This window comes from Colletotrichum fioriniae (assembly GCF_027942845.1).
Source record: "Colletotrichum fioriniae strain IMI 355084 chromosome Unknown scaffold_1, whole genome shotgun sequence".
Classification (NCBI taxonomy): domain Eukaryota; kingdom Fungi; phylum Ascomycota; class Sordariomycetes; order Glomerellales; family Glomerellaceae; genus Colletotrichum; species Colletotrichum fioriniae.
Genome location: NW_027076837.1, coordinates 3,518,765 through 3,538,013, shown reverse-complemented (window position 1 = coordinate 3,538,013; position 19,249 = coordinate 3,518,765). Strand labels below are relative to the sequence as shown.

The window sequence follows — 19,249 nt, the reverse complement described above, 5'->3', positions numbered from 1 at the left end:
GCTTGTTATGAGCATTTTGCGCTGTCATCGGCACAAGTATGAGCTGATTTCTCGTAGGCAGATCTAGGTTAATAGTGTTGTTGGTTTGATGCCCGGTTATTCTTTACCCTGATGGTCAAAAACTTTGTTCTACCGGGATACACTGCTCCGTCCCAGAAAGAGCGAATATCTCTCGGAAATGAGCGCTGCTATGCTACAACGAGGCGGACCATAACTGCGAAGAAGAGGTGGAGAAGGGTGGGAGAGGAAACTCACCGAGCCGAATACGGCAAGAAGGGTATCAACCGACTACGACTAGCAAAAGGTTTCCAAATATAATACAGCTGTGCTGCTGGGGCCTGGCTTCTGGGCCTGTGGTCAGTTGTTCAGTCCTCCCACCCAATCCAACGAGCACTTGTCCGAACTTCTACATCGAACGACTTGTTCTCGACAGACTAAGATCGAGATGTTACTGTTCACGAAAGCGTAAGTTGCCCTCGACGATCAAGCACACATGATGCATGTACCTTAGGTTCAAGAAGTAATTTTGCTAATATCACGGCAGCAACCTCTGGGCCTGTTTGGCTCTGGTCCAGCTGTGCTCTGCCACCGCGATTGATGTCACCGGGCTCAGCCCGCGCGGTGCCTACCGCGACGACTCTGGGAGTTCGGATTGTCTACAAGTTGGCTGTGATACGTCGGTCTGCGCTAAAGACCCCGTCGATGCTCTCGCTATTGCGTCGAAGGGAGTGAGCCTCATCTTGGGTCCTGATTGTGCCGGATGGGCTGAAGGTAGTCCTTCCGTGGTGCAGGGCGACAAGTCCTGCCCTGCGGGGACACAACTTTACCGTGGAGACTTGAGGGTTTGGCGTGCGTGGAACAATGTTGGAAAGAAGTTCACAACCACATTCGTTCCGTGGGAACAGTTCAAGGGTGCTACTTGCTGGGGCAGGAAGGATGTTACTTGCGTTAAAGGGCCAAAGCAAGTCCCGGATCCGAACACCGGCTTATGCGGACCATGGGCTCTATAGACTGACGTCGGTTTGCACTCGAAGAGCCCAAATGGGAGGTTATCATAGGTTCAATCGCGTTCATGGATAGATATTTAACCTTGACTGACCAAGATAAAACGCTCTTTTGAGTCTTGCCATTCTTAGTCCGATAGTCAAATCGCGAACTCATGTCTCTCAAGTCCTGTCAGCTTAAAGCGAACTTTACTCTCGCATCACTGAAGATTAACATAGTAGTGAGTGACTATCCCGAGAGAGAAGCAGAGGCTGGTTTATGACCATAATCTTCTAAGACACATTGGATGCACTGGATACAAAGAGTCCTCCAGAGCCATTTCTGATGTCCGCCGCAATTGTGAAAGACATCTTCTCAAGGCGAGGTAGGTAGTCTGAGAATAGATACATCATCCACGGCCTAGTCGGGTATCAACTCTGACCGCGCCATAGTGCTTCAAGAATCGTCCCCAAATAGGGGGAGAATACAATTGCTTCCTGCCAGCCCTGGCTATGGGCCACAGGACGCGACCAGCACCATCCTCCCAGCCAATGGGCCGCTCGCCGCCGTAGGCCTGCTCAAATTCTGGAGCGGCACTCATGTAGCCTGGATCGACAGTGTTCATGGCCACGCCTAGCTTCCAAGCCGTCGGCGCCTCCGTCTCGGTGATCATATTCAGCCCAGCCTTTGACATATTGGTGTGGACATGCTTGCTATTCTTGGCGGAACTGCGTTGAGTTGACTCAAAGATACCTTCTCTGGAAGAGACGTTGACGATGTGACCCCCTTTTCGCATCGAAGGTAGCAGCTCCCTGATCAGTATCAGAGGCACAAAAGTATTTACGCTGTGTGCGGTGATGACATCCTCGTAAGGGATCTCCGAGAGTGACTGAACCCAAGATGATGGGGCTGACGTATCTGTGCTAGATATCTGCAGCTTAGACATTGGGTCAGAAAGGGACGTGTTCTTAGGAACTGAAGGCCCGGCAATACTGCCAGAAACCTTTCCCGCCACACCATCAGGAAGACTACCGGCACCACCTCGTACACGAGGTGAGTAGCCTTGGCGTACGACTATGCTTTTGCCATCGTCCGACGGATTGTCAAGCAGAAACCACTCATGTTCTATGGCACGCTCCTCTTTCTCAACTGGATCCGTAAGAGTTTGGGCGGCGTTATTGATCAGATAATCAAGACCCCATCCTTCTTGCTCAAGAACTCTCTTGATGGTTTGGACTAGAGCGAAAGCATCAGCTGCTGCTCGGAAGTCCGCCCCGATGATCCTTAATCTCTGAGCCCAGTCATCAAAATCTGCCTCCTGTCGGTACCGGGAGAGCGCATCTTCGGGATAACGTGAAGAGACGATCACAGCAGCACCGCAACGGAGCAGCCGCAGGGCCGTGTTGAAGCCGAGATTGACGCGCCCACCAGTCACGATGGCGGTCTTGTCCTTGAGTGACAAGTTCTCGGGTAGCGACAGAGCTCTTTCCGCGAGGTTAAACTCTCCGCAGGGAATGCACATCGATCCCAGCTGAGGATGCGGGTTATCGAGAACCATGCGGCAGACATAGCAAGTTCGCTTGCGACTGCCCATTGACATATGCCGGTGCACCCGGTCATACGGATCGTCGTTAGCGGCTATTGAAGGCGTATCGGAGAGTCTCGTCTTGATGGTCTCAATCATCTGCTCGAATAGCAATTGGCGCATACCTGGATCAAGGATGGGCCAAAGGTGGAATGAAACTCTCTTAGACTCGGCTGAAGAGGACGGAGGCATGTAAAGAGCGAGAAGGCTGGGCAGCTCTGTTTCGTCTTTTGCAGCCTTTTTCGACAGGTCAAAATCATATCGTAGTTGGTTTGCGACATCATGCAGTCGTGAGTTCGCAATGAAATGTTGAAAGTCGGATGGTCCCATAAGAACACTTGGGGGATCCCTGGCCATTTCAGGAAGACTGTCAATTTTATCCTCGGGGGCCTGAAGTGCAGTCCTCTCCTTGATACTTGAAGCTAGTTCGGGAAATTGGCTTTCCATTTGTTCAACGACACGCATAAAAGACTCAAGCCACTCCAATTCTGCCGGAGTACTAGGCATGGCGTTCTTGTGCTCTTGAAGCTCCAGCCCTTTGGTCGAGGTCAAGCGCGGGAGGGTATCTTCGAGTGTGCGAATGCTTTGGATGCCGTTCCTCGTCTTCTGCAGGTCCAAAGAGTAGTCCAGCTCTTCATTGACAGCATCGAATAGCTGGAGACACCAGTCATATGGTACTAGTATCGGGTGGGCGTACCGAAACGACCATAGTGTACGTCCCGATCTTCGAGCGTACAAGCGTAGTTGCCGAGGAACATGCGCGATGTTCTTCCGTGGGGTCTGAGGTGCCAAGGGGGTCTTCAGGTACGTTGGGAACTGCTCGTAAAGATCGGCCAGACGGTGGAGCTCTGATGCCTTTTGATCATTGAGAAGTTTCTGTGCCTCGACAAGACGCGGAATAATATCGACGCAGTCATCGGGTTTCCAGCCTTTGGCGCGAAAACCTGCAACGGTCCGTGGATGTTGGAAAGCTGTTGAATCCTCGGGTTTTGGCAGATACTGTATGACGGCGTAGAGCTTGGTGCCACGATCCCGAAATTTTTCTTTGTGAAGTATCATCCTGGAAAAGGCGCGCACCAGGTCATCTCCAAGAACAGCTGTGGGGCGTGGCCAGTCCGGCATAGCAGAGGATGAAGCCTTGGCGTTTCGAGGCCTAAATTCAGAGTCCGGTTTCGTCGCCATAACGAGCTGTCCCTCTGACAACGAAGAGAGTCTGTTCAAAGCCACCCAGAATTTGGCTAAGAGGCCCAGGTCTTGATCGCGTAGTACTGACCATGCTTTGCTGTTGCTAAGAGCTGACTGAAGGGATGTGCCGTGAGGGGAATTTGCCCCATACTGAGTTCCCAAGAGGTCGAGGATACGGTGATATGGGAGGTCGGCGAGGACAGGCTCAATGAGCTCGGCTGGGGTTACTGAGAGTTGTCGGGCGATACGAACGATTCTTTGAGGGAGTAGGTCATCCATCGTGGATGTGAAAGCTCATCATCTAATTCCTCTGGGGGAGGTGAAATCGGGCAAATAGAGTTCAGATCGAGGCGTTGAAGTCTAGCTTATTGACGTTGTCGACATACAACCGCCCTAAGGAGCTGAACGTGATTGCTGTTGATATATAATTTGAATGTTGTGAAGTAGTGGATATGTAGCACAGTAAAAGTGACTCGACGATGAGGTGAGAAAGACAGGAAGCCAAGACCATCTCCAAGTTTCTATTGGCTACAATGACTTGACGGTCTAGAATGCTGACTTCCATGGAGGTAATCCACATCGGGAAAATGCACGAACCCCTGAAATGACGCTGCTGACGGCTGCTGCCTAAGTAGCGTGGAGAACATTGACTACGACAGCACCATGAAATTGAAGGGCGCAAATCGGAATGACAAGGTGTTGCAGATTTCCATGAGCCTCTGTGCTGTTCTGCTGCGGGCTGTCGACATGTCGGGCCAGACTAGATCAGTCATTCGAGATGGGAGTCAAAATGTCAAAATGTAGAAATGTCTAGGTAAGGGCGTGGGTGAGTCAAACTGAGCTTGAATTTGGATGCCCTGTCCAACTCAATCGCCCGATCGAATCTTGCAACAACACATCCCCTAGTCAGACACTGCCCTTCTTTTCTGACCGACATCCATGCTGTGTTCTACATCAAATCAAGGAAGCTCTCGAATATGATCTTCGGCCCATTCCTCAAATCTTTTGCAGGTAGGTAGAAGCTCACAAGGCTCGAAGAAAGGGCGCCTGCCTGGTGATGTGGCCAGTCAAGTGAAAGATGCATGGGAAGATGAGCAAGTTACAATATTAAGCCCGTTATTATTGCAGAAATGAAAATTTACGTTCATCGCAAGGACCGATCATTGGCAATTCTGTTGTTTTTGTGTTTTGAATCAAATTCATCCGCAGACCTTCCCACCTCTGCAACTGCAACAATGGTCGAGAATTTCCTTCAAAGTGTCTTGTGCTCAGCTAAAAGATCGACAAACTGGTCTATCTTTCGTTTCCTCGTTTCTGGACGTTTCGTCGTCTCGATCCGCCACAAGAAGGCATACCGCTGCGTCTTATTCAAAGCATCAAAGAACTTGTTTGCCTCTTCGTTACGGTGCAATGCCTCCGCAAAGTCTGAAGGCATTTCCATTGTACTTGCAGAAGAGTAGGCTCGGTCCCATCGTCCATCCGCCTTTGCGGCGTTAACCTCTGCCTGTCCAGCTGGTCTCATGCGTTCCGCTTCGGTCAGAGCCGCAATTTTGTCAACGTTTCTCTTTGACCAAAGACTATTTTTCCGCCGTGGAGTGAACCTCTGGATAAAGTGCTGCTCGTCGAAGGCTTTGCGTTGTCCGTCGATCCAGCCGAAGCAGAGCGCTACATCGAGGGCTTGATCGTAAGTGACTGTTGGCTTTTCGGCGTTCTTTTTGGAGATCTTGAGCCAGACGCCCAGGGAATTTTGGTACGAGTTATCCAAGTAGCTCTCCCATTTGGATTGGTCCTCGAAGAGTAGGGTTGGGATGAGCTCCGAGGAACTTGGTGGAACATTTTGATTGGTGGCTGGCACAGGCAAAGATTCTGCTTTGTTCTTGATCTCAGCTTGGAGACTTGCTCTGGTACGTCTCGGCATGGTCGTCGATGAGAACTTTGGCCGGGGGTTTTGCTGCGTACGGCGTTGAACACCACGATGAGGGGCGCTGTGTGGTAGCGTTCCTGTCCTATGCCGAAGATTTGCATACAAAGACCTCAAGGTTGGCTCAAGAGTTGTCCTCATGAGTAAATAAGCTGAGGACCCTTGGTATGGCAGAAGTTAGATGTTGGTGGAAAGAAGCTTTGGGGGATAAGACACCTGGATACCCCAAAAGCCTCCCTCTTGGGTTCGAGCTAGTCCACTTGGGGACAGCGGCTGCAGGTACCCATCTCCGCTAACGGTGTTAGGGGTCATGGGACACAACTCTAACCATCGTCTTGGTGATAATTTCCTACGCGCATACCCCATTTGATATGTTCCTAGATCGAGAACGATTCATTAACCTGAATGTCTGCGGGTGCAGGCCAGGGATACGCAGACTTGAAAGTGATACAAATGTCAAGATCTACTATCCCCTCGTTGCATTTTGGACTTATGCCTGCGCAAGTTGGTGTGTACGCCTTGAATCCAGTCAGCTTCCGTATCTACTTGAAATCACCATAGTCAACATAGTATACCGCATCTTCGAACGGCCGCACTCAGCCAATGTAGTGCCCATTCTTCTTACAGATAAGATTTAGATGTAAGACGGGACAAGGTAGATGTATTCTAGTATTCTACAACCTCACGGCTTCATTCTTCGCACTCTCAGTTGCTTCAGGCCTGTCAAAACATTCTTTACTTCCGGTTCACGACTTTCAAAACCTACCTCCGAGAGAGAAAGGGGCGCCTGAATAAATTAACCTGTCTAGGTACGATAATATCGCACCCGTGCGGATAGCCTTACATTTGGCTTTTGCCAAACTTTTTACATAATGGCCAGACGGCACGAGAAAGACATTATGTTCACGATGCCGATGAGAACGAGACGTACCGGGTCGGCAGGGTGTCAAGACCGGGAAGTTTATTGCTTCTGATGCTATAAAATCTCTTCGTCTGCAATGTTTCTTTTGATTTTATTTCAAACTGACATCCTCAGTCCCCGGTCATCTTCCCACTGCCCCAAACACTCATACCACTCCAACTTACTCCACGCAGTTTGACTGCATCGCTTCAACATCTTGCCTTCAGAATCATCTGATACACTTCTTTAACACAAATCTTCTTTCAGACGCTTCAGTCATCACGATGAACTATACGCAAGATTTGTTGTTTGGCTCAGCGCCGAGTTATGTGCGCAAAGAACAATCTCACAACGACTACAACAAAGGCAGCAACATCTGCTCGAAACACATTGTCGTACAGGGTATCGACATACCTCGGGACATGACAATTACTCAGAGAGGTTTCATGGGGCTCCCATTCCTCTCAAACATCACATCCAACTCCCCGATAGACGAGTTCAAGGCAACCAGCGCTCGAGACGAGTTAGATTCCTGGGCAAATCTACTTCGTCGATATGAGCCAGGCGAGAGCATGGCCAGCTTGATTAAGAGCTGTTCTTCATGGATCAACATGAGCCAGCTCGATCCTTCTTTGGAGAATCTCACACACGTCAAACTGGCACACACTATATACGAAACCCTTAAAAACGCCAACTTCGACTGGTGGGCTAAACGGTGTCGTTATAAAGCTTACGAGGAAGATTCTGAAGCCGACGATCTTCCTTTCTCGCGCTCGCGCTGGCCAAGCCCCCCTCTCGGCACTTCAACAACCATTGAGTTCCAATGGAACTCCGACACAAAAGTTCTCTGTTGGGTCGACATGACCACAAACGAGACAGTGCAGATCTCCTTCGAGCAGTTCACCGATGGTACTGGGATTCTCGAGTCCATGGAGGATCACGAAGCCTTCAACCGTTGGATTGAACTCCGCAAAAGGCACACATCAAAGCTCCACAAGGAGTACACATTAAAACGCTTGGGAACAACAATTTACCGCCCCAGAGCCCAGAAGCCCACCGAGGCTGCAACCCGGCGTGCACCAGCTACAAAGAAGACTAGAGAGGGGTGCAAGATGGGGAAGGGAAGGAAGAACTAAGAGGAGTCAGAGGCTCAAGTGCTGATCTTCGCGACCTTAGCACAGAGGAGGAGTAATGAATTGGAAAGTTTGGATAATCACTTGAGGGTCTTCGTGGGACCATGGAGCTTGAAGGCAAGACGCGTTGCCTGCCTAGACAGCTCTTTACTACAACTGTACATCATTACATCCTACATTAATACAGTACAAATTGTCCCGCTTCGTGCTTACATGGCCAATCTACTTGTGTGACGAAGTGGATTCAGGATCAATAATCCTCATTCAAGGCCAAGGTCTCTTATCATCTATGATGATAATTGGGTTGGCAGAGAAACATGCAGAAGAGTCAACTTCACAGGATCCTGTCTGCCTTAGTCAATTGACGCTTCGAGATCAATTTCTTCTCGAAAAACTATATGTTAGTGTTCCTCCCAAAATGGCACAAAGAACAGCAAGAGCTCAAACGGCTTCTTCCCGATTCCCCCACTTTCCACTCCCGAAGTTGTGTTTGACAATACATGTACGTTCCGTACCTTGCCCGTCGGGTCTAGACGGTTTAATGTACATGTAATCTTGCGTGATGCCTGATTCATCTCCAACGTAATCACGACGGTATTAGATATGCAAATGAGATCAACGGAGTAGCACACCAGTACAGACTTTCGGCACCGGGACTAACAAGAGGACGGGTTCCCGGCATCTCGTCTGCAAAGCTTGTCCACAATAACCGGGGAACCCTGACTCGTTATGACATGCATGTCTCTAATTACGTCTCATCCACACTTTGGCTGATATACGGATGTAGGGGATGTCATATCGGACCAGGGATGATCTGGCTAAAAGCCACGTGAAGGAGGGGTTCAAACAGCCCAGATTCGGTCGACTTCATTCCGAGGTTTAAAACGAAGAGCAATTACATATCAACTATGAAGCCCGACTGGCTTGAGCTTTGGGAATAGTGAGAGAGAGCCCTTGCCAATTCCCCAAAGTGGGTTTCTCATCACTGTCTTCATGATGCTGGCATACTGGCTGTTCCTCTGGGCAACGCTCACCCTCGCCATCCCAACTGGCGTCAACATCTCCGGACGGCAAGACGAAAATCACTGGGTTGTGGCATGGACGTCTATGCCCCAAGAAGTAGAACAGAGTAATCTTCCACCGTCGCCTTATGTACGCCGCTTCCTTCCTTCTCGCTGTAACTATACTGATGTGACTCTGTAAGAACGGAGGAAGTGTCCAGTTCCGCAATGCGACGCTCCGTCAGACCTTTCACGCCTCTGTCGGCGCATCGCGCATTCGGTTCCAGCTTACAAACAACTTTGGGGGTTCAGATCTGCCCATTACAGCAGCCTCCGTCGCCCTTCCACTCGGCGGAGCGGCAGGCGTCTCGGGGATAGATACTACCACCACCAAGGGACTAACTTTCTCCGGGTCTCCATCCGTGACTATCAAGCAAGGCGCGGTTGTCTACTCTGACCCGATAGATTTCAAGGTGCTACCTCAGGCAAACATCGCGCTGAGTCTATACTCCCAGCAAGGCCAGTCCGGGACTCGCATCACGGGACACCCCGGCAGTCGCACGACTTCGTGGATGCAGACTGGAAACCAGGTGAATGCATCGTTTGTTGGGGGTGCTAGCACAAAGCACTGGTACTTTGCTAGTGCTGTGGAAGCCTGGGTTCCCAGAAACACGTCTGCGATGATCGTCCTCGGGGATAGCATCTCAGATGGACGTGGGAGCGACGATGACAGGAACAACCGGTTAGCCAACTGCCCTCTCATGACCATCTTAATCTTCAACTGAATATAACTCCAGCTGGCCTGACCTCCTCCTTGCACGCCTGCAGAAAGAGGGGATCACAAACCTCGCCATCGCAAACCAAGCAGCCGGCGGCAACGCAGTCCTCAGCGGCGGCCTCGGCCCCACACTCCTGATCCGCTACCCCCGCGACGCCCTCGCCCAGCAAGGCGTCTCCCGCGTTCTCATCTTCGAAGGCGTAAACGATATCGGCGGCGGTGGTACCGACGCGGGCTCCCAGCAGCGCATCGGCGACGGGCTTATCGCCGCGTACCAGAAGATCGTAGCCGACTGCAAAAAGGCCGGGCTGGCTACCGTCGGGGCGACGATCACGCCGTTCGCGGGGAACGGGCAGGCGTACTCGAATGCGGAGAGGGAGCGGACACGGGCGAGGGTGAATAAGTGGATTCTGGAGAGCGGGACGTTTGATCACGTCGTGGATTTTGCGGGGTTTATTGGCGATGGGGATAAGTTGAAGGCGCAGTTTGATGGCGATGATCATTTGCATCCAAATGTGGCTGGGTATCAGGAGATTGCGACCAGGTTTCCTTTGGATGTTTTCAAGAGTTGAGGAGAGGGTTCGTGAATAACACGGCCTCTCTAGGTGGTCGTCATAATTCATCCATCAGCTTGACGCGGCAGCTCATCAGTTGCGACAATCCAGTGTGAACCTCGGTGGTCGATACTTCAGCAGAATCGTGACTTGAGATGTGGTTGCGCCTCAGTTGGCAGGCATATTTAATCCATTTCAACCACAGAAAACTTGTCAAAAGCCTGGGGCAAAATCTAAAGCGTGCTGTAAGTCGGCTCAGCGGCTCCGTAGCAGAGCTAAATGAGTTAGCCTAGTGGATTTGCCGATCAACAAGGCAGAATCGTACTTGGCGGCTGAGGGAGGCATTCGCCTCACTTTGCGCCTGGGTGCCTGATGAAGTGCGATAGAGTAAAGCAATAAAGTAATCAGTTGAGACTCTGAGACTCACAAGCTCTCATACCTTAGCTATGGTGGGCTTTTGCAAGACTTCAGATTTCGCCCAGACCACGACTCACTCAACTGAAAAACACGCCACTTCGGAATCCATCAGGATGGTTAACAATAGTCATCTGGAGGCGCAGGTCGGATACGCCAACAGCAGTCCCCAGTCACAAGGGAGGGCCCCTGGAACCAATGGGTCCGGGTTTCCAGCGCTGTCGCCAACAGCGCAACCTTGGACAGATCATAACACCAACGCCCATAAGACTTGGAACCGAACAGGCAAGTTGAGCTTGTTCAAGACCCTCAGGAACGGCACAAATGGTGCATCGAATCGTTCCCATCGTCCTGTAAGGTCCCGCGTGCGACCGGCGTCGTCACGGGGATGGTCTAAGCCAGAAAATGGTGGTACGGTGATATTTGCGGGACATGTAGTCCTCATCATCTTCGAGGTCATTGCAATTGTCATCTCCTCACAGAGCCTCGAACGGATCAAGAAGTTTCCGGGACTTGTTCAGAGGGCCGAGTTTGTCTCGTGAGTTTCTGCCCATCTCGCTCATCGTTTTTCGAGTCAGTTGAATCGGCCCCACTGACACAAAGACACGCAGCATGGTATCGCTGATATCTATGTGCGTCGAGGTTGGCGCTTGGATCATCGTCACCTTGGTGGCATGCTCTTGGTTTGGGATGGCTCTTTCCGGTGCATTTGCTGCCCTCCTCTGTCTCAATGCCACCGCGACGGGACCATATCTCATTTTTGTGATAAAGGCCAACCTAGACAATGCTCTCTGCGATGAGTACGGTGAAGAGTCGGCGGACTGCTGGGCTGGACTGAGGATGGGCATGGTGGTGGGCGTTTTTCGGGTATTGCTGCTGTGAGTTCGGTACAAAATCTAGACTAGCAATGGCGTGTTTGCTAACGATTTAGCAGACCAGTTGGCGTTGCGATTGTGACTGGATACTTCATGCGGAGGAGGTCAAAGAAATATGAGAGATGAGCAGTGCCAAGCATGAGGAAAGCCACACGCAGACCGAAATCGCGGCGTCGAGAGCACAATTCGTCAACTCCTGACTTTATAGATCCACAGCCTGAATGATGTATCATTTAGATCTGCAGTCTGGTCCCGAGAGTAAGGGAGGAGGATGAAGTTGACAAGCTTCAAGAAGATGTGATGGTTCGCCAGGGCCGCACAGTCTGCCAGCGCACCAAGTTGACGGCGGGGGACGACCCAGCAGAATGGTAAGGAGGAGCGGGCGCGACGGGACGTCCGGGCTGCCCCTGAACATCTGACGAATCTCTTGCCATTGCCAGCGGATTGGCAAGCCCTCCCTGCATGGAAATAAATGCCGAGTCGAAGTCAAAGTTTGACGGGAAACACAAACGCAACCATGGAAAGCGAAATGATACGAGGTAGCAGTAGTTGAGGAACTTGAGGGTTGAGAGAATGTTCAAATCCCGAAGTCTTATATCCGGATGAGAATCTCGCTGACGTGTATGCAAGTCTGCAACACAGAGATTAAGTCTTCAATAATTCAGTACTGCGCTCGGCTCTGTGCTTTTGTGATGGATGCATGTCTCTCCCAGATGGGCAAATGATAGTCTTCAATGCAACGTTCGAGTCCGCTTTCGCCCATAAACAGACGGGGCCGGCCTCGCAGCAATGACAGAGCTTTGCTTTTTTCACTTATGTGGTGAGCTGTGCATGTCAATCATCGTCAAGCCATACGCCCATCAGCCCATCCACGAGTACGTAGTACACTAGAGACTCGAAGACAGAGACATGCGGAGAATGGATGGGCAGAGCAGACCCCGTTGGTAAGCAGGGGGGAACAGGGTTACAGCGGCATCTGTCCATACCACCGGCGCAATTTCCAGCCAAACGGCACCCTCTTAGACGAGGCAGCTGCTTCTTGAAATGAAGTCGGGGGTGAGATACCATGACAAAAAAGAAAGCATGACAACCAGGGCCCCGGTCAAGCCCTGCTCGTGTCTCCCTGCCGGGCTTCCGCGGTGGGAGCCACGGGGAAGAGTGGCTGTTTATTGCCGCCCAGGATCTCCCAGGAATTGGTGTGCCATTCTGTCGGGAACCCTGCGCGACCCCACCATGGTCCACGAGTGGCCGTATTGCCATCCTGTCGCTGGTCCTTTTTGTCTTCGCCAGGGATTGTAGGAGCGTTCCTCTGCAGAAGAGACTTCGGCCTGGGACGATGAAAGTGGTCACTTAAAAGTGTGACCGTTCCCTGTCTCGCCAATGTGCAGACTTTCACGCGGGCCGGAACCCAACGCTCTGGATTCGGGATTTCTCAAAGCGTGATAGTGGTCGCCTTGCTGCGCCGCCAGCTTGGGACTCGCTCGTCCTGTGTTGGCGTGCGCGAGAGTCCGAAAGAGAAGATCAGAGGATAATACTACTTTCCGTCCAACAGTTGGCTGATCTATTCTGAGCAATCTTTGCTTTTCCCGTCCTACTGACTGTCTTGCTCAAAGCTGGTTGCTAGCACCATTGATCATTGCTAAGTCGAACTCGACTGGAGAAGAGAGAAGCCATACGCCTTGGTAGCATCGTGTATTCGTCCTTCAGAATGACCATAACGAATTCTGGTTCCTTTCCCGGCTCGGACAACATCGAATATCATGGTATTGGCATGAGCTCGGAGGTCAACGTACTTGGCTTCTGCCATGATGGATCAAGATCACCCGACGGATCTAGCATCAGCTTAGAACCGAGGATAGAGGAGAAGAGTGTGCTCCGGTAACGTTCTTTCTGCTCAGCGTAACGAGAAATGTGTTCTAATCAAAAATAGCCCAGACATAGAGCTCCCAAAACAAGCGTTCCGTCGGTCATCCGCTCCATCTCCTGAGTCTGTCGTGAATGCCAACGGAAGCACTGCCAGCAGCCCCCACTTGCAACAAGACGAGATAGGTCAAGCAACGCGGCCGAGGCCTGGAACTCCGGCAACACCTGAGGCTTCATCGTCCGATAGCTTGGTGACGAATACACCACCAACCGGTGGGCCGCTGGAATCGTACTTAGCATGTCCTCAGTCGCATGAGAGACGAGCGCTTTGGCTGCCTCCTGACAACGACGACGACCGAGAGCGAGACGCGACCTCTTCCAACTGCGGATCGGTAATCCTTGGCAAGAGGAGAGTCCCCGGAGTGTACGAGCAGGTTGAACGCAACACATCGCCTTTGGGGACTGTCGGAGGAGCCGAAGATGCCAAAGCCGGACAGCCATTGACGCATTACTTGTCCTCAGTCCATCCCCACGAAGTACTGGCGTATCAGATGTGGGAACTTGCTTCGAAAGACATCGAGCAAGATTCGTGCTCGGAATTGGGTTTGCCTAGACCATCGGAGAATGCAGTGCCCGCTTCAAATTCGCCCATATCTCCGGAGGCCGGCAGCCATAAGGAAGTCGATATCCCAGCAGCATCTGCGGTGCCATCACCCGCAGTATCCGTACCACAAGGTCCCATCGAGGTGGGATATGAACGTCGTGGTTCGGACTCGGCCATATCGGACTTGGAGACCGAAGAGCTGTACCAGCTTTTGTGAGTAGAGTTTATCGATCGTCCTGTATCATACACTTTGCTGACGCTTGACAGGGGAGAACGGCGGCGGGCAAGAGAGGCGGGGAGGACCAGGACATTCCAGCCAGCGAGGGCTCCGAAAGGCAGAGTCGAGAAGTCGAAGAGAATGAGGAGGCTATGAAGAGACAGCTGGGATGTCGCGGGGTATACATAGGCTACCTACTGAGGTGAGCTACCTGATCCTCCATATACCCAATAGTTGGTGGCGACGACAGCAATTGCGGGTAACTCGGTAGTGGTGTCTGTCGTTCCCGTGCTTTCAGTAGCGTGGCCTGCTGCGTCGTGTTTGGTATCGAAAGCAAGGAAAGCCGGGCTTATTGGCATTTTTCCATGCGAGGGATGATGACGAACAATGAGGGCAGGCAGAATACTCTCGGCGACGTCTGGCCAAGACGATGAATTATGAGATTGATGGCGGATGATTTGATATGAAAAGTCGGTTCAAGGGGATCGCATATAATTGAAGTTTCGGTATCATCTAAGGGACCGAAGCAGGTGAAGGGCCGAGAATTGAGAAAATCCTTCCATTGTCTGGCAGTAACTCGACCCAGGTGGTGGGATCTAAGGAGCGAATTCGCACGCAAGCCGTCCACCGTCTCGTTTGCACCGATTGTCATTGCATAGTCGTGACTGACCATTGGCCTCTCCTATCAATTCATATTACTGTCTGTATGTCATGGGAACGAAGTCGCCGGATTAGTGGCCAATTAGGCGATAGTGGTGATGGAGATGTTGGTGGTGATGAACCTAAGGAGAGAGCAAGCAGGAGGTGGACGGGAGGGACAGAAACCCCACTATCGGCTCCTTATCTAATCTCAGCGCCGGATCTTATCTTATCTCTATCATTCTTATCGGAATCCATTGGGTTGAGCTTGGACGCGCCGAGCTTCGCACCCACCAATGTGCCCGAATAAGGCACCTGCTGTTGCTGTCGCTGTCGCTGTCGCTGTCGCTGCTTCCATTGGAGCTGCGACTCGACTCATTACCATCGCATCTTCCTTCACCACCGCCCGAATTTCCCTTCGGCATACCGACCGCTACAGAACGGCGCTGCCAATGGCGCCGTGCGAGCTCCATGTATAGCCGCGAAAACAAGATCATGAGAAAACTCCTCGGCAAAGTAACTGCCGAAAGCAGCACCGACACCCACTCCATCGGCATCACCAGTGCGCCGCAATACCAGACCTCCTACCGACCCAGTGCCTCCCAGAACGTCGTTTATCCCGCCGGCGCTCCTATTCTATGCCTCGATACCTCCACCGATCACCGAGCTGCCGTAATCGCCGGTAGACATGTTCTCAAGACCATCCTCTTCGACGGCCTGTCCGTCAGCGAAGGCACCGACCTACGTGCCGCTATCAATTCCGCCTCGAGCAAGGGCGCCTCGAGCTCTCTGACGGCAGACCAGCTCTCCATTCGAGACGTCAAATGGCACGGCGACGCCACCATCTTCACCGCCTGTGCGAATGGCAAGATCTTCTCCTACGACCTTTCGAGGATTGCGACAGGCGGCGCTGCGCTCGAATTCGTTCAGACGAGGGAGGATTCGCGCCAGGTCAACAGTCTCGATATCAACCCCCATAGGCAAACCACCTTACTTTCCGGAAGCCAGGATGGACTAGTGCGGTATTTCGACATTCGCGCACCAGTACAAAGCAGGTCGGGGGGGCTCACCTACAGCCCTCGAGGGGCATACAAGTGTAATGCGGACGGAGTTCGGCAGGTTAAATGGTCACCCAAAGATGGCTTCTACTTTGCCTGTGGCACCGAGTCTGGAGTCGTGCTCAAGTGGGATGTACGCAAGATTGCTCAGCCATTGCTCAAGATCCCCGCGCATGACAAGGCGTGCGCCTCCATCTCGTGGCATCCGGACGGCAACCATCTGATCAGTGGCGGCTGGGATAGCAAATGCGCTGTGTGGGACATGTCTAAGAACGCCGATAAACGTCAAAAGCCTCGATGGGTCATTTACACACCGGCCTCTGTATCTGCGGTGGCGTGGCGGCCTGGTCTTTGGTCTGCCAGCGCTCAGGGGAAACGTGCCGCTCAGGTTGCTGTCTCCTACGACGACGGCAGTCACAAGCGGTACGGTATCAACGCCGTACATATTTGGGACCTGGCCAGACCCTCCATGCCATACAAGGAGATCGAGCGCTTCGAGATTTCACCGTCAGGTCTATTGTGGCAGAACCAGGACCTTCTCTGGACCGTCGGCCACGACGGCTTTTTCAACCAATGCGATGTGGCATTTGCCCCAAAGGTCCTCGACAGACAATCTGTGTCGACCATGGCACTATCTGCTAGAGGCGATGCCGTCATGTTCCTCGACGAGCGACTACAAGACCGCCCTCGACCTCCCATCGTCCACCATCAACCAAGCGTTGTGCCTCCACGGACATCCTACAGCTCAAGTCCGACGACACCGATGTTGAGCATCAGCCGCAGTGACTCCGAAGAAGACGTTGTCGGCAGCTTTTTAGGGCCTCGACGGCGAGTGAGCAGGAAACGCAGGCATAGTCTGCGCTCTATCCCTGTTCTCAGCACCACCCCTCCATCAGGGCCAGGCCTCGGCGACGATCTCGTATTGGGTCTTGAGCAAGCCATCAAAGTCACTGGCACATACAAGACTCAGCAGTCTATGGCTGTTGGTCATGTGCCCGCAGCAGCAAGAGTCGATGTGTATCAATATCTTTCCAGCTACTATCTTGAGACATTGGATAAAGAACTCCCGTTTGTTGAAGGAGCAAAGCCCCTGGCGCACCGGATCGCCGGCATTATGGAGAAATACGCGCGCGCTGCAGAACACGTCAACCTGTTCCGTCTAGCTCAGACATGGAGGATCCTGGCATACTCAATGAACCTCTTGTTGAACAGAAGAGCGCAATTTCACCTTGAGACGCGACTTGGGCGCTTCCAGAAGAGGCGGTTCATTTCCAAAGGCAAAGAAATGCCCAAGCTGAGGGTTCCTCGAGCGTTGGATGTTGTTGTGGAAATGAATGGGGAGGAAACCCCTCGACGACCGTCAGCTCTCACGTCCAATGGCATAGACAGCAAGTCTTTGGGGCCACGGTCTTTGCTCTCCGAAGAGATTGAAAGCACATCGAACGTTGCAACACCAATCGCGAGGGCCATCAACGAGGAAAATGCGGACCAGTTTGAGGAAGCTCAGCTGCCGCCGGTCAAAGAGCTGGATAGCTTTGCTTTGCCCCCCGCTGCCCACAGTACGTTTAACATTAGTCCAAGGAGACGGCTGGACTCGGTTCCTTTGTCTACTACAAGTCATGAAAGCGATCAGACGCAGGCCTCCATCACAGAGGGATACGACTTCTATGATACTGACGCCCTGTCTCAAGCGATAGATGTGCCCGAGCCAAAGAAAAAGGAGCAGAAGCCCCTCGACTATGGCCCCCGCACACCGAATAGTCGACGCCCATTGCGACATGACTCTGATGGCTTTTCTCAAATGTTCTCCATGTCTGAGAGCAGCCGGCAAACTTCTGGGCTGGCATCATCCTCCGAAGGGGGGACATCAGCGTCGGCGCAATCCATCACCAGCTATCCTGCTCAGCTTGCACATCAAAGAAATTCTAAAGAGCAGGGCGAATATGAGAGCCGCGTCCGTGGCAGAGAAATCGAGGACTCTCCCGAACATGGCGCCCTGGCGTCACTCCATGGTCCTGGCGAGAGTATGCCCAAGGATTCCCCAGAAGAAATCTTCATGATTTCTCAGACGACCATAGCTTCCGATACAGCTACAGATGAACCGTCGACACATTCACAGCTGGGATCACTGCCTGCGACCTACGAAGACCACGCACCTCTTCACGTTGGTGTTGCTTCGTCGAGCCCTCCGAGGATCGCCGTGGCCCCTCAACATGACACAACCCCAAATATTCTCGAATCGGACTACTTACCATGGCCGGAAGACCCATCATACCCACATCCTCTATCATCGAATCCAGAGGAGGACCGCTCACCGCCGCTCAATCCGTATACTCTTCTCTCTCGCGCCTTGGATTTCGAAACACGAACATCAGCACTCAACGCCTCCGCCATGGTCCTACTCCTGAAGCCCCTCGTGCCCGAATCCGTCATCGATCCTCATCGCGCATCCTCCATCCTCCGGCAACACCACTCGCGCCTTACAGGAATGAAACTTTTCATCGAAGCCGCCCTCCTCCGTAAGCTCTGCATCAAGGGCTGGCCCGAAGGCATTCCAGACTGGGGCGAAAACTACACCTCCATCTTCGGTCCCGCCCAACAAGGCGTCAAGGGCGGCTTCATCTGCCCTAGCTGCCATAAGCCCCGAGAGCTGGACCCGTCTCTCGGCTCCAGGGCCCTGTGGAAATGCGACCGGTGCCGCACAACAATGGCCCCTTGCGCCGTGTGCGGCCACCGCGAGACCACAGCCACAATGCTCTCCCTTGCCGACGGCGTCTCCGCCGCCCAAACACCAACCGACCCTGTGATGAGTATATGGTGGTACTGTCCCGGCTGCGCCCACGGTGGTCACGCGACCTGTCTCCAGGACTGGCACGCGCCCTCGGACGACGGCAGCTACGAGCTCAGTGACGGGTGTTGTCCCCTCGATGGCTGCGGCCACGCGTGTCTTCCCGGCAAATGGCGGGATGAGAAGTCGACGACGCGCTCAGACGAGCTTGGTCGTGCGGCTGTCGAGAAAGTACGCATCGGCGGGGGCGGCTTGGGCGGCGGTGTCGGTGGCGGTGGTAAAACCGAAGGCGGACGGAGTCCTGTGATTCCGCCCAATGTCCGCGGTGATAGCGTCGAAGTGCCGCAGAGTCGTGCGGTAGAGAGCGTCCGCGAGGCGTTGGCGAACGGTACCCCTACGTCAGGTATACTCAGTTCGAGTCCGGGGAGCAGGACTGGACCCGGGGAGCGCGAAAGGAGGAAGAGCGTCAAGTTTGTGCCGACGGAGCGTTAGTGGCAGCTCGGTCGTCTGTGGCGGTCTCTGTAGTCGCTACGACGGAAGAATAGTGTCGGGTTGTGTTAGATGATGTTACTTGGCGTTGTTGGGTGGGAGCATGTGGGTATTTCTGCGCATGTTCTTTACGGTGTTGCTATATGAACTCTTTTTTCACTTGGTGCATGGGGGTATGGAGACGATTCCCACAGAATATTGTTCGATACGATTGATTCCAGCATTAGCAATTCTCATTATGGCGGCGATAAATCGCCGGG

General features: G+C 52.7%; 5 protein-coding genes across 5 annotated transcripts; 3 read left to right on the top strand and 2 right to left on the bottom strand.

Moving 5' to 3' along the window:
• Positions 1-1,393: 1,393 nt before the first annotated feature.
• On the bottom strand, positions 1,394-4,033 carry N0V96_000896 (uncharacterized protein; the record flags this gene model as incomplete). Its single annotated transcript, XM_053193117.2, has 1 exon — positions 1,394-4,033. One exon carries the CDS (start codon positions 4,031-4,033, stop codon positions 1,394-1,396), a length of 2,640 nt encoding a protein of 879 aa, XP_053049235.2.
• Positions 4,034-5,006: 973 nt separating this feature from the next.
• On the bottom strand, positions 5,007-5,672 carry N0V96_000895 (uncharacterized protein; the record flags this gene model as incomplete). Its single annotated transcript, XM_053193118.2, has 1 exon — positions 5,007-5,672. The coding sequence occupies one exon, from the start codon at positions 5,670-5,672 to the stop codon at positions 5,007-5,009; it is 666 nt and encodes a 221-aa protein (XP_053049236.2).
• Positions 5,673-6,860: 1,188 nt separating this feature from the next.
• On the top strand, positions 6,861-7,712 carry N0V96_000894 (uncharacterized protein; the record flags this gene model as incomplete). Its single annotated transcript, XM_053193119.2, has 1 exon — positions 6,861-7,712. One exon carries the CDS (start codon positions 6,861-6,863, stop codon positions 7,710-7,712), a length of 852 nt encoding a protein of 283 aa, XP_053049237.2.
• Positions 7,713-9,390: 1,678 nt separating this feature from the next.
• N0V96_000893 (uncharacterized protein) lies at positions 9,391-10,060 on the top strand (the record flags this gene model as incomplete). The annotated part of the gene is made up of 2 exons (XM_053193120.2): positions 9,391-9,452; positions 9,508-10,060. 2 exons carry the CDS (start codon positions 9,391-9,393, stop codon positions 10,058-10,060), a joined length of 615 nt encoding a protein of 204 aa, XP_053049238.2.
• Positions 10,061-15,149: 5,089 nt separating this feature from the next.
• On the top strand, positions 15,150-18,992 carry RTC1 (SEA (Seh1-associated) complex subunit; the record flags this gene model as incomplete). Its single annotated transcript, XM_053193121.2, has 1 exon — positions 15,150-18,992. The coding sequence occupies one exon, from the start codon at positions 15,150-15,152 to the stop codon at positions 18,990-18,992; it is 3,843 nt and encodes a 1,280-aa protein (XP_053049239.2).
• Positions 18,993-19,249: the final 257 nt, after the last annotated feature.